Source organism: Leucopleurus acutus, assembly GCF_964270905.1.
Source record: "Leucopleurus acutus genome assembly, chromosome: 13".
NCBI lineage: Eukaryota > Metazoa > Chordata > Mammalia > Artiodactyla > Delphinidae > Leucopleurus > Leucopleurus acutus.
The window spans coordinates 20,201,213-20,215,208 of NC_139155.1; the positions used below are offsets into that span (position 1 = coordinate 20,201,213).

The 13,996-nt window shown below is 37.2% G+C and overlaps 1 protein-coding gene across 1 annotated transcript; it reads right to left on the bottom strand.

Annotated features, from left to right (window-relative positions):
* Positions 1–3,143: 3,143 nt before the first annotated feature.
* On the bottom strand, positions 3,144–11,303 carry DYNAP (dynactin associated protein; the record flags this gene model as incomplete). Its single annotated transcript, XM_082853069.1, has 2 exons — positions 3,144–3,317; positions 11,247–11,303. The coding sequence occupies 2 exons, from the start codon at positions 11,301–11,303 to the stop codon at positions 3,144–3,146; spliced, it is 231 nt and encodes a 76-aa protein (XP_082709195.1).
* Between the last annotated feature and the right edge of the window lie 2,693 nt (positions 11,304–13,996).

A 13,996-nucleotide genomic window follows, 5' to 3' on the forward strand; every position in this document is an offset into this window, starting at 1 on the left:
CACGTAGAACCAGAAAATTGATTCTTCAGACCTGAATCTAATAGACAAATCACTTAGTAGCCAGATACTCTGATGTAAATAAGATAGGAGGTACCATATGTGATTGGATTCACCTATGATCTTTTGGATTTCCTTTGTATCTCAGTTTTATAACAATATTCTATGACCACTATTTGAAAATTAAAAATAAAAGAAGCATCCATATAGGATGCTTCATTATTTCACTTTAAATTCATTAACTTTAGTTTCCATTACTCACTGCCCCTAATTTACTGTCTGTTTCTCTTATCAGTTTTTCATTAGTTTATGAAACATCTGACTTCATATACCTTTTTCCAATTAGAAGAGTAATATAAACCTATTTTGAAGATAATTCAGAAAATTTAAAGAAAATCATCACTTACCCAACTGTTTAAATTGTTTTGGTTCCTCCCAGACACTTTTCAATGTATATCTAAGGATAGTCATTTTTTAAATTCATTTTAATGTGTTTTGTTGGTTGTACAACAGTCAGTTACACAAAAAGTAAGATAGTTTACTTAACCATGCTTCCATCCTTAAGTATTTAGATTGTTTCTATTTTGCAGACATAATAGTAAATACAATAATTATTTTTTAAAATATTTTTTCAAAATTTTGCATTGTTTCTTTAGGTGGCAATTTAAAAGTGGCACTAATATGTATAAAGTATATAACTAATGAGAACCTGCTATATAGCACAGGGAACTCCACTTCACTGTACAATAGAAACTAACACAACATTGTAAAACAACTATACCCCAATAAAAATAAATAAATAAATAAATATTCAAATAAAAATTTTTAAATAAAAAATAACCCCCCCCCTCAAAAAAAGTGGAATTGAGTAGATCAAAAGCTCTTGATAAAAAAATTGCTGTCAAATTGATGAAGACGATTGTACTAGGTTACACTGTCACTAACAGTGTCACAAGACCACCTTACTTACTGTGTTCTCCCTGCTTTGAACATTTTGACCATTTCCTCAGTCTTTGTTTTCAGGTCAGGAAAAAGAATGTGTGTGTGTGTTTGTGTGTGTGTGTGTGTAGTCATTTCCTTTGTTTTATAGCTCTGAAATTAAACACATTAATAACCATTTAAATATCATTCAATAGTCATATTTACAAACTATCATATATGTGCTTACTCATATTTGTATTTATGTTTATTCATATTTATGTTCTATGACTGTCTAACTATTATGGGTCAGTGTTCTTCTTTCCAGTGAACATTTTATGTATCAAGATACCAATGATTTTTCTACCCTCAGTGTTGTAAATATTTTTCCAACAGGTTTTTTTTTTCCCGTTTGTTTTTTTTTTTTTTTTGCGGTACGCGGGCCCCTCACTGTTGTGGCCTCTCCCGTTGCAGAGCACAGGCTCCGGACACGCAGACTCAGTGGCCATGGCTCACAGGCCCAGCCGCTCCGCGGCATGTGGGATCTTCCCGGACCAGGCCACGAACCCGCGTCCCCTGCATCGGCAGGCGGACTCTCAACCACTGCGCCACCAGGGAAGCCCATATAAAGTTTTTTAAATTATAGATTACCAGTTCCAGTCTAAAGATCCTGATTTAGTAAGTCCGGAGTATCATCAACTTATTTAAATCTTCTAGAATTATTAAGAATTCAAAATTAAGAGTCTAAATTAATGAATTTACTACTTAATCTGCATTGCTGTTTTCTTCTTCTGTATCTTCTGTACTTAAGCACATAGTTGGGACTTAAGACAAGTCTTTAATTAATTGATTTACAAGATTGCAGAAAATTAATCATTTAATTTTAAAATAGAGATTCAAATGCACTTTGAATCTCTATTTTAAATCCACAAATATTAAAGTAAATAGAGTATGGTTGTTTAAAAGGTAATTAAAATCTAAAGAAAAATTGAACACAAGCTTCACTATAAAGGAAACAATTATTATAAATTAAAATTTTTTCTCTACATAAATTTAAATCTCCCCAGTATAAAATGTGTTCTTTATGTGTGTAATTTGTCTGCAGAGGAATGCAATGCTCTGAACTGAAATCATTACATATTAAAATCTAAATGGTTTTGGGACTTCCCTGGTGGTCCAGTGGTTAAGACTCCCCCTTCCAATTCAGTGGGTGCAGGTTTGATCCCTGGTCAGGGAGCTAAGATCCCACATGCCTCTGGGCCAAAAAACCAAAACATAAAACAGAAGCAATATTGTAACAAGTTCAATAAAGACTTTAAAAATGGTCCACATTAAAAAAAAAATCTTTGAAAAAATTCTAAACGGCTAATTTTGCCATTAAGATTTTATATAAAATGTCTTAAAGACATTCTAAATGAACAAATTGGGTTACTTTTTCTATATGAAATTATATTATTTTGAAATATAGAAAAAAAAGAAGGTTCTTATAGCTTCAATGTTCAGTTGTTTTTTTAGAATTTTAATTTAAGTATAGTTGATTTACAATGTTGTGTTAGTTTCAGGTGTACAGCTCTTAAAAAAAAACCAAACATTTTTAATAGTTTTGGAAGACCTAAGTGTTGACGTGGTGAAAATTAAGGTAATTTTTTCCATTATTCACTGTCTAAATTACTTTTCTTCAAATGGCATCATGGTAGCTCCTATAGGTATAATGTAGCAATAGCAATGGATATAGACTCAGCCATTGAAGAGGTAGCTACAATTTGAGGAAAGAGCCAGTGAGGGAAGATAGTTGTAGGTTAATTTGTAGTGAAAATAACTAAACGTTAACTTGCCATAGAAGAGAACATTTTGATGATTGGTGGTAGTTCTAGTAGATTAAAGTGATAATGGTGGCATTGCAGTTGCAGGTTCAGAGAAATAGGTGGAGATTACAGATTGTTGAAGGAGAGTGATGACCATAGGTCTTGTAAGCTAAGTGGAAGTTACAGTAGTTGTAGTTCAAGGTTCTGGTGTAGCAGAGGCAGCTGTGGTTTCACTTGAAGTTGTGATCGTGGCCGCTGCGGTTGCAGGTTCAGGTGAAGCGATGGTTGTGGTTGTTGTGGTTGTAGGTTCAGTGGACAAGGCAGAGGTAGTAAATTCTGTTTAAGTGGTTGTAGCTGTCAGTTCTGTTGACCTGGTGGTCACTGTAGGTTGAGAAGTAGTAGAGGTGGTCCAAGGAATAATAATCATAGGCTCCCCGACTTTGGGGATAGCTGGAAAACAATGGAAGATTTGTAAATTCCCCTATTATTCATCAGGCTTATTATAAGTATGCCAATTGCTGTCGTTATCACACAGGCTAAGAGACAAGCCCAAAAGACTTTCCACAGAGACCAGTTATTGCAGCAATTTTCTTTCATCTAAGAAGAGTGTAAATAAAAAGTATCAGTAGTGAAAGATAAAAATGCTTGTCATTTATGATCTCTTTTGCGTTATTTATAACCAGGTGCATTAACATCATTGAATCCCTATATATCTCTCAAGAAATTTAAAGTCCACATTTTTATCCAGATGGAAGTAACTGCATGCTTTCTCTAACATTAGAAGAGATAAAAATCTGCCTATATCTCATCTTCTTTTATTCTATTTTCCAATGGTGAATATGGGGCCTTTTGTTTTTTCACATAAGCAGAACAAAACTTTAATAGTAAATTCTCTGCCATACACCCAAATTTCCCCTGGGTATTGTCATTACCCCAACCTGCTCCCCTTCCAGAATCACTTCTTCAAGAATCTTGTGCTCTAACCACCATGTCCTCTCCTTCCAGCTTGTTTGTTCAATTATTCCTGTAACAACCTTTCTTTAGTTTTATTAAAACATCCAGCCCAGCAGCCCTGGCTTCACTCACATCTCTCCATATCCACCATTTGTTCCAAGGCCCATTATTTCAATATACTTACTAACTCCCTAAAATCTCTTGCACTTCCCTCTTCTCCGTTTTTCCAGTTGGCAAAGAAGTGACTTCTTACTCCGGAGCTTCCCTTGAACAGTCGCACTGTTGGGGAAAGTCATGCACCTGGACAGATCAGACTCAATATAAATGTATGACCACCATCCTCAGATGGATTTTCTGTACTGCTCTACCATCCTATTATAGTTCTCTGATTAAGATATGCTCTCATTTTCAAAATACTTCCTTAATCTTCTTCCCTCTCTTTATACCTGTAACCTCCATCCACCAACTCTCACACACAAATTGTCCCTCCTCATTCCTATCAGATGACTCTACTTCTTTTCTACTTCATCCAGAAACTTGAAACCATCAAATGGAAACTCTTTCAAACCCCCACTAGGTACCAAACCTGCAAGTCCACTCTCTTCTTTCCCTGATTGACACAAAAGATTCTATCCCTCCTTCTGCCTGAAGCTGACCTGCCAATCTGTCTTTGGATCCCAACCCTTCTGACCTCCTCAGCAACTTTTTTGTTTATCCTTCCTCCAGGACTGAATACTTCACCATTTTCCCCTTAAATGACTTCTTCCTTTCCACATTTAAACACACTCAAATCTCTCCCATCTTAAACAAGAAAATCTCCCACGGGTTTCAAATGCCCATCTAGCTACTTCTCTTTATATTTGGCAAATGAAATTTCTTGAGTTGTCTAAATGCAACGTCTCCATTTGCACACTCTTCAACCTAATCCAGTCTGGCGTCTGCTTCTGCCATGCCTCTGAAACACCTCTTAACAGAGTCACCAATGACATGCATTCACTAAAATCTAATTGATGTATTTTAGCCCTCATCTTACTTAAGCCCTCAGTAGCATTTGCCACTGAAGATCATTCCTCTTCTCTCTTGAACCATCTGCTCCCTTTGCTTGACATTCTTTGGCCCTTGTCTTTTTTCACACTAGGTCTAGGGTTAGCAAATTTTTTCTGTAAAGGGCCAGACAGTAAATATTTTCAGCTTTGTGAGCCATACAGATTCTGTCATAACTGTACCAATCTGCCATTATAGTGTTAAAGCAGCGATAGACAGTGAGTAAACAAATGAGCATGGCTGTGTTCCAATAAAGTTTTATTTACAAAAATAAGCAGTGGGCCAGATTTAACCACCATCTGCATCCAAATGACTCTCAAGTTTATCTCCAATCCAGCCCTCCCCTCTAGCCCTCAAATGCTTACACAACAGCACATCTCAGATGCCTCAGAGTTGTCTCACTGTGTCCAAACCCAAGGTCATGATCTTGCTAGGGAAACCTGGCCAGGTTCCACATCTCACTAAATGGCACTACCATCCATTTGATTCAATTTCATAAAGTGGAGCAAAGGGATTATCCTTGAAATCTCCCAATTTATTCCCAAGGTCTTTTAACTTTATCTGCTAAACATCTCCCAATGTTAGTGACTTTATCTCTGTGACTTTATCACTTTAGTGATAAAGTGACTTTATCACTTTAGTCCAAGCTTCCTTTATCTCTGTCCTGGACTAGTGCAATAGCCCGGGGCCACACTGGCCTCCACTGTTTCTTCAATGCACCATGCTTACTTCTAAGGTAAGACTTTGGCACACACAGTTCTGCTGATTGGGAATGCCTTTCCCAACCTCCATTCACCAGGCAGAAGGCTGCATGGTTCACCTTCGACACAGCAAGTTCTCCTTATGCACCTATTTTTGCCCCAATACATACCTGAGTATCAGTCAGTGATTGTGTTATCAGGAGAGGAATGATACACTGTGAGGTTTTTCAAAATTGTTCTTAGTGTATTCCTAAACCTTTAAGAAATACTGACACCAAGTGATGAATCAACTCCTGGTAACAATGCTTTTAACTTCCTATCATCCAGCATCTAAGTAGCTGCCTGGGACCTAGGATGACTAGGGAGACACAGAGAATTTACCTGAGTGCATTATATCCTTCGAAGGCTTAAAATACCTGAAAGTGCACAATGAAAAGAACTCCCAGAAGCTTCCCAACGATGAGAGGGAAAATAAGACAATGTTTGCAGAGTTCCTGGCACTGTGACACCCACATAAATTTTCAATCGTCCATTATGATTAATGATTTCATTATCATTTGGAAGACAGCAAGACCCTCGAAGAATGGAATACAACTACAACACTCGTGCCTTCCAGACAGAATAAAGCAGGTCTTAAATGTTGCAAAATATGGGCTGTGGTATTTGTTGAAAGGTCAGGATTTTGTGCAAATGGTGGCAGTTCCAAGGCAGCAGAAGCAGAATGAGGACGAGGTCCACAAGGCCAAGGAAATAAGGGCCACTAAGACCAAGTTAGACCTAGGAAAAAATATCATCTTCTTTACCTATATTGAAGGTAATACAAAGGAGTCTCAAGAAAGGAATGTGGCAAAAGGCTTATGCACATCTGGGAGGAGCTATAATACTGCCTTAAGAAAATATTATAAAAGAGCAGCTTAGTGAAATAAAGTGCACATAGCCAGACAATAGGACACCTAAGCTCTCCTCCTACTTCAGCCACTTCTGGCAAAAGCTATGTGGGTTCTGCAAAATCTCTTAAATTTCCTGGGCCACATTTTCCTTGATTGTTAAATGATGGAATGGGACTAGATCAGATAGTCTGATCATTAGTTGCACATTAAGTTCACCTGAAGCTTTTAAAAACTATTGATACATGGGCCTCGCTCCCAGAGTTTCTAATTTAACTGATCTAGGGTGGGGCTCAGCCATCAGTATTTCTTAAACAATCCCTGGATGTTTATAATATGCAGCTAGGGTTAAGAACCACCAGATTATATGTTATCTAAGACCTCTTTCAGTTCTGCTTTTTACCTCTGCAAACAAGTAGAAACATTTTCTGTCTCCACCCATTTTAACTCATTTATTCTTTCACATTGACCTAGCAACAGTATCAATAGTTTATATAGTTTATCCAGAATCAAGTAACAAAGCTCAGACTCTTTCTACTGAACCTCCACAGCAAGATTAAGCAACAGAGGATAGGGATTCCAGAGTCAGGGTAACCCAACCAAACTGCCAAGCAGAGTAAGTAATTTATAGTCAATGTCAAGTTTCTACACTAGGGCTGAAGATACAGGGATACAGTCCTGAGGTAACGTTCATTCAGCCAACAGACAAGATCAAGAACCAAGGAGAGCTAAATCTAGTCTTCAGAGCTAGGGGAGAAAATCCGGAGAATGGAGGCAGGGTTCTATGTCAAGGTTATATGCACCAGAGGTCAGAATCAAGACAGCTGTAGAAAGTGTCACATACAGATTCAGAGGCTGGAACAGTATAAGAAAATAAGGTGATCACAATAGAGTAGGACCCTTGAAGTTTCAAGTATGACCCAGTGTCTCATCAGAGTCTAATTAGTGAATTAATCTTTACATTGCTGACATATTTGCTCCCCTGCCCCTCCCCAAACATGCATTTGTACTTTACATTTATTCCTTTTATTTTCATACATGTTCTCTATCTATGAGAATATTTGAGTTCCCAGTGCTCAAAGAACATTAGCTCTTGAAAACAGAGATGATCAAATACTCTCCTTCTAGTAGATTACCTCATAGTGACTTATAATTATACTGAGAACACAGCAAATGCTTAACATGAATGTAGGTGAATTCAACAATTAAATGCACTTCCTGGGAAAGACTAGACCATATACTTCGCCATATAGAGCACATCCCAACCTGGGTAAAAGCTGCTATACCAAACGTTACCTGTGCGTGGGATAAGTCTGTGTGTTGTCATTCTGAGTGTGCAAGGACTCTTGGGTTCATGCAGACCCCAGTTAAGTTGGAAGGGACATCACCAGTTATGTCACTTGAAGGTGGAGCCTCTTGGTCATTTGAACACATGACTGGAAGCGTTAAGTGAATACGAAGCAGTGGTGTTGAATTTCTAAAATTAAACACTTCAGTCAAAAATAAGCAAGACTGGGCTTCCCTGGTGGCGCAGCGGTTGAGAGTCCGCCTGCCGAGGCAGGGGGCACGGGTTCGTGCCCTGATCCAGGAGGATCCCACATGCCATGGAGCGGCTGGGCCCGTGAGCCATGGCCGCTGAGCCTGCGCATCCGGAGCCTGTGCGTCCGGAGCCTGTGCTCCGCAACGGGAGAGGCCACAACAGTGAGAGGCCCGTGTACCGCAAAAAATTTAAAAAAAAAATAAGCAAGACTGTGACTTTTAAAAGAAATAACAATGAAACTTTTAGAAGAAATTAATGTTTTCTTATCCTCTGAAGACAAAAAAATCTAGACAGGTTATTCTACGGTACATTTTGACTAATTTTTGTAAGTTATCAATGTTCCAGATCAGGAATGTATAGAATCCATCTTCTCTATCATATTACAAGCATGTATTAAATACCCTTATGTGGCAAGATGCTGTCGGTGGAGCATATATTAGGAAACATCAATTCATATAAGGAATAGAATGTTAGAGCTGAAAAAGTTCTTGCAGCTTATCAGGTACAACCTGTTCAGGTCATTTTGGAAATGAGACTATCGAAGCAAAAAGAGTTGAAGTTATTATTATTGGTAGTAGTAATAGTAGTGCTATTATCATCTCATGATGACCCAAGAGCAAGCACTGGTGCCCAGACATTCCAGCGGGAAGGCCAGTGTAATTTCCACTCTACTAAACTATATATGGCATGTTATTATGTTAAACTACAATAATATATTAATATAGTGTATACTATACTACACTAAACTAGTGAAAAATTCTCAGACAAAGAGATTCTTTTGCATAATTCACATCATGCTTTACTCAATGGAACTTGCAAGCCTGTCACAAGAACACAGAAGATGAGTCTTTTGTCCAGTTTGTGATACGTCTTTGCTGGGTTCCTCTTGGACACAGAGCAGTGTAAAAACTGTTCCCAACAACAACAAAAGTCTCTACGCTTAGGGAGTTTGTATGCTAATATAACAGAGAGGAAGACAGATATTTGTGTATAATTATTTAAATAAATACAGTCATTGCTAAACATTGTTGAGAAAAGGGGGTAATAAAGATTGAAAATGGGTGAGTTCAGTGGGAAAGATCTGGGGGGAGAGGTGCATTAAAAGAGGAGAAAGATAAAATGAAAATGGCAGAGCAGGAAGTTCAGGGATTTATGTATCTGGGCAAAATGTTTTGTCAAATCTCAAAAATAATATAGGATTGTCTGGGGGTCTTCATCTCATAGGATAATAATATAAGTTTTCTGTGGGTCAAGGGCATCTCTGCCACTTCTTGCTTATTCTCAAAAAAGGGTTACCAGGACTACCCACACTTATAGATTTGCTGTGAGGATTCATGATTAATGAAAAGGGTTAGAGTGATGTCTGGCATATAGTATGCATTCAATAAGTATTAGCTATCATTATCATTAATATAGTATTAATGTTTTTATTCCTCCTGCTACAAATACTAGTTGTCTCCTACCATGTTGATTTAAAACCCATTACTAAATAGCTGTAAAAATTGCTGACCCATCAACCAATGAGTTCCATAAAACTGTCAGACTAGAATTGTAAAAAGTCATTGGTCTACTGGGAACTATCATTAACAATATCAAAACTAAATGATTGTTATTAAATATAGACAAGATGGAATACTCTTGGCAGTAAAGAGTTCACTAAGTTAGATTTTTCTATAAGTGTTATATCAAAGAAATAAAGAAAATATCTCTACTTTTATTGAATAAGATTAAACAAAGTCCATGTTATTCACTAGGTAAACCTGAGCAAAGTTGGACTTACCTTTAATAACAACCTTGCTTATTTTCCTAAGTACTGATTTTGTTTCTTTAGTTATTATTCAGTTTGCCTGTGGCTGAAGAACCTGGATATTTTGAAGAACTTGGATATTTTAATGTGCTTGGTAAACAAAGCAAAACTCACTCACCAGACCAGTTTTCCAGAATTTTCTGGCATTGGTGGAATCCCAACCCTTTCAAAGAAGGAAGATGATGGGTGGCATTTACACCAAGGGTGGAGAACCTGTGAACTAGGCTCAGCTTCAGGGTAATATTGTAACCCAAGTAATAATCTTTGCTGGATCAGGGTTCCTCTGACTTAGTACAGGAAAGCCTCTATACAAAACTGGAATAGTTGGAGAGCTGTGAATAACGTTTAATCAGAGAGTCAGCCTTAGCTAATAATGGCCATAGGCAACTGGAGTACAGCAACAATGGTTACCAAGGAAAGGTCTATAAGCTTTTCCCCTAACTTTATAAGGATTAACTTAAGTTCTCATATATCCCAACAGAAAAACAATACATCAAAATTTATTTCCTTTTTGTGATTTTCAATTCATTTTTTAATTCTATTATTGAATTTGGTCTTAAGAGAAAAATATTTTTATTACTATGCCTTAACGATCCATGGTAATTGAAATATTGTCAGCTATGCAGACATATGCTGTAAAATGTGCTTAAGATAGTATTTGTAAACATCTTCAAGTTTGTTGCTATCTAGAGAAACTATCAAGATGATGAATACTTAGCTAAAGGGATTTCTTTTTTTCCATCTGAATATTCCATCATCCCGAAGATCCAATTATAGAGTGTCAAATTCAGAGACAAATGACAAAGAGAACAGCCTCAGGAGGGTCCTTTGTATGATGACTCAGAGGGACAAACCCCTTTTCTTTCAGTAAACCAGGAATCCTCTGTGGGATTCTCTTATTCAACTAACACTTACTGAACAACAGGAGCTGATTTTCTTTGGCTTATTTTGTAGGTGATTAATACAGGCCGATTGTCACAGCTCCAAATTGCAAAGGCAAAATATTGTCTTTATTCTTCCGGCGTGAATTTTAACTTACCATTTCAATTTTTAGCACATTTCCATCCTTTGTTCTGGTATTAAAGAGACCTCTTATAACTATATAGTGAAGACTTGATTCTTGGTGTAAAAGATTTTAAAATAGACAGAATGATCGTATTTTCATTCAAGGTAGGGATTTTCAGAGGATATCTTTCAGGGATTTTCTGGATTTCCAACATATTTAGAAATGTGAGTTTTGACAGGTTTAGAAATTATATATAAAATCTAAGAATGAAATTGTAAAAATATAATTTCAAAACTAAACCAAAGTCATCTTTGGAGCTTTATGTTTACATGATGGTGAATATTGAAAGTTTCATTTATTTTATATCACGTGGTCATGCTGTATATAAGTAAATAACTTCTAAAGTATAATAGAGCAGAATATATCATGAAATGTTGAAGGAAAAAATTAGTACCTGGCTACTCTTCCTTTTGGAGAAGAGTGCAAAATTATGACATTAACTATATTGCAGTAAAAAGATTAGATTGCTGTTAAATGCTGATAGACTGCAATATAGGCAAATATTAAACTACAGCAACAATACTCACTGCTGGGTTTTCAGAGTGTTCAATATTCACCACATATTTTCCATGCTTTCTGTCCATTCTTGAGCTTTCAGTGCTACAAGCTGAACTCCAAAAATATTTTGCAATTCGTGCATTGCCCTTTATATCTGCAGCCCTGAGAAATAATTAAAATGGTGGAAAATCAACTCTGATACCTCAGTGCCAGTGTGAATAATAAATAATTATCCACTAAAACAGGATCCACCTTAGAGAGGAAGACACAAGAAATACTGCTTCTGAGAGCTACTATGACTACCCCCTCAACAATCTCCCTGACACAAAGGGATTCTGAAAATCTTACACAGTTCTTCCTCTTCTTCCTTTTGGCACCATCTTTCAGACACCTGCCTTCTATTTTAGGACCAACCTAAGAAAAAATGGGGTAGAAGTTTGTCATTGTTTTCTCTCTACCCATTGAATGCCTTCTCAGCCCTGTGAACATCCATGGCCTTAGAGCAGCTTCATCTTTTCAGTCTCAAGGTTGGTGTCTGGAAGTCTACTTAGTTCATCAGTAATTCACATGCATATAAAAACCATTAGAATCAATTTTCTAGGCAATAATGCCAAAGGAGTGATGAAATATTGAAAATCTTGAGGAAAACATTTTTTGGTCAAGAAATCTAGTTTGTCTCAGATTGAAAAAGGATTAACTCTTTTATAGATTCATTAACTCAACAATTGAGAACAACTGTGTTCCTAAAAAGTGCCAGGAATTTTCTAGTGCAAGAAGTTCAGTAGCAAATAAAACAGACCTCTTTGTATCTGACACTTTTAGATACTGAATTTTTTTCCCAAAAGTTTGATCCTCTGAAATTTCTCTTCTAAGTGTATTTAACACCATCAGTTTAATGAGTCTTACTGGGTCAACTGAAATGGCATAGTCTCAAGCCTTAGAACATAAATAACATAGAAAAACTGCCAAATAATTGAAAAGCTGGGAAGGGATTTGTCCTCAAAAGGAGTAAAAACATGATGACTTACTTTTACTCCTGTTGAAACAAAACCAGTGATGTCATTGTTATGGCCATGGGCTTCAAGGGACAGGCATAGGTTGAAGGTATCAATAATATTAAGCATGCCCTTCTCATAAAGTGATTTATTTGAAGATCAGAATGATATAATTATCAAACATGTGGTATAAATTTTACTTAATTTGCTTTAAAATATTACTATATTTTTATTCTGCAGAGACATTTATTTCAATTTGGTACTGAAGCAACATAGTCATGGTATAAGTAAAACTTCATCATTTTGACAGCACCCACCCATTTTATCAATAGTATAAAGAGGGAAACTTTATTCCAGCGCTGAGTCTCCTGCTCACAATCTCTAATTGACCTAGCAATCAAAAGACTCAGCCACAGGGCTTCCCGGGCTTCCCTGGTGGCGCAGTGGTTGAGAGTCCGTCTGCCGATGCAGGGGACACGGGTTCGTGCCCCGGTCCGGGAACATCCCACATGCCGCGGAGCGGCTGGGCCCGTGAGCCATGGCCGCTGAGCCTGCGCGTCCGGAGCCTGTGCTCTGCAACGGAAGACTCAGTCACAAGTCTTCTTCTATATTTTGGAAGAAAATATTAAATTTGTTAAAATAGCAACGAAATTAAACAACACATTGCTCTGTGGCTAAATTTACCATGTGAAAATCAGAATTTTCTTTATTTGGCAAAGAACAATACTTCAGCATGTATTATTGACAATTCTTGTGAGTACTTCAACCTGAAGGTCAACAGAAAAAATAAAAAACTGAACATACCTGGATTGTTCTAATGAACAGAGGGCATGGGTATCTTTCATTGTCTTGTCAAAATCTCTTATGAAAGATCTTTTTCTTAAAGATTAATCTCCAAAATATACAAGCTGCTCATGCAGCTTAATATCAAAAAAACAAACAACCCAATCCAAAACTGGGCAGAAGACCTAAATAGACATTTCTCCAAAGAAGATATACAGATTGCCAACAAACACATGAAAGGATGCTCAACATCACTAATCACTAGAGAAATGCAAATCAAAACTACAGTGAGGTATCACCAGTCAGAATGGCCACCAGTCTCACACCAGTCAGAATGGCCAACATCAAAAAATCTACAAACAACAAATGCTGGAGAGGGTGTGGAGAAAAGGGAACCCTCTTGCACTGTTGGTGGGAATATACAGCCATTATGGAGAACAGTATGGAGGTTCCTTAAAAAACTAAAAATAGAATTACCATACGACCCAGCAATCCCACTACTGGGCATATACCCAGAGAAAACCATATTTCAAAAAGAGTCATGTACCACAATGTTCACTGAAGCTCTATTTACAATAGCTGAGACATGGAAGCAACCTAAGTGTCCATCAACAGATGAATGGATAAAGAAGATGTGGCACATGTATACGATGGAATATTACTCAGCCATAAAAAGAAATGAAATTGAACTATTTGTAGTGAGGTGGATGGACCTAGAGTCTGTCATACGAGTGAAGTAAGTCAGAAAGAGAAAAACAAATACCATATGCTAACATATGTATATGGAATCTGAAAAAAAAAAAGGTTCTGAAGAACCTAGGGGCAGGACAGCAATAAAGACATAGACGTAGAGAATGGACTTGAGGACACAGATAAGGGGAAGGGTAAGCTGGGACGAAGTGAGAGAGTGGTAGTGACATGTATACACTACCAAATGTAAAATAGATAGCTAGTGGGAAGCAGCCGCGTAGCACAGGGAGATCAGCTCAGTGCTTTGTGAT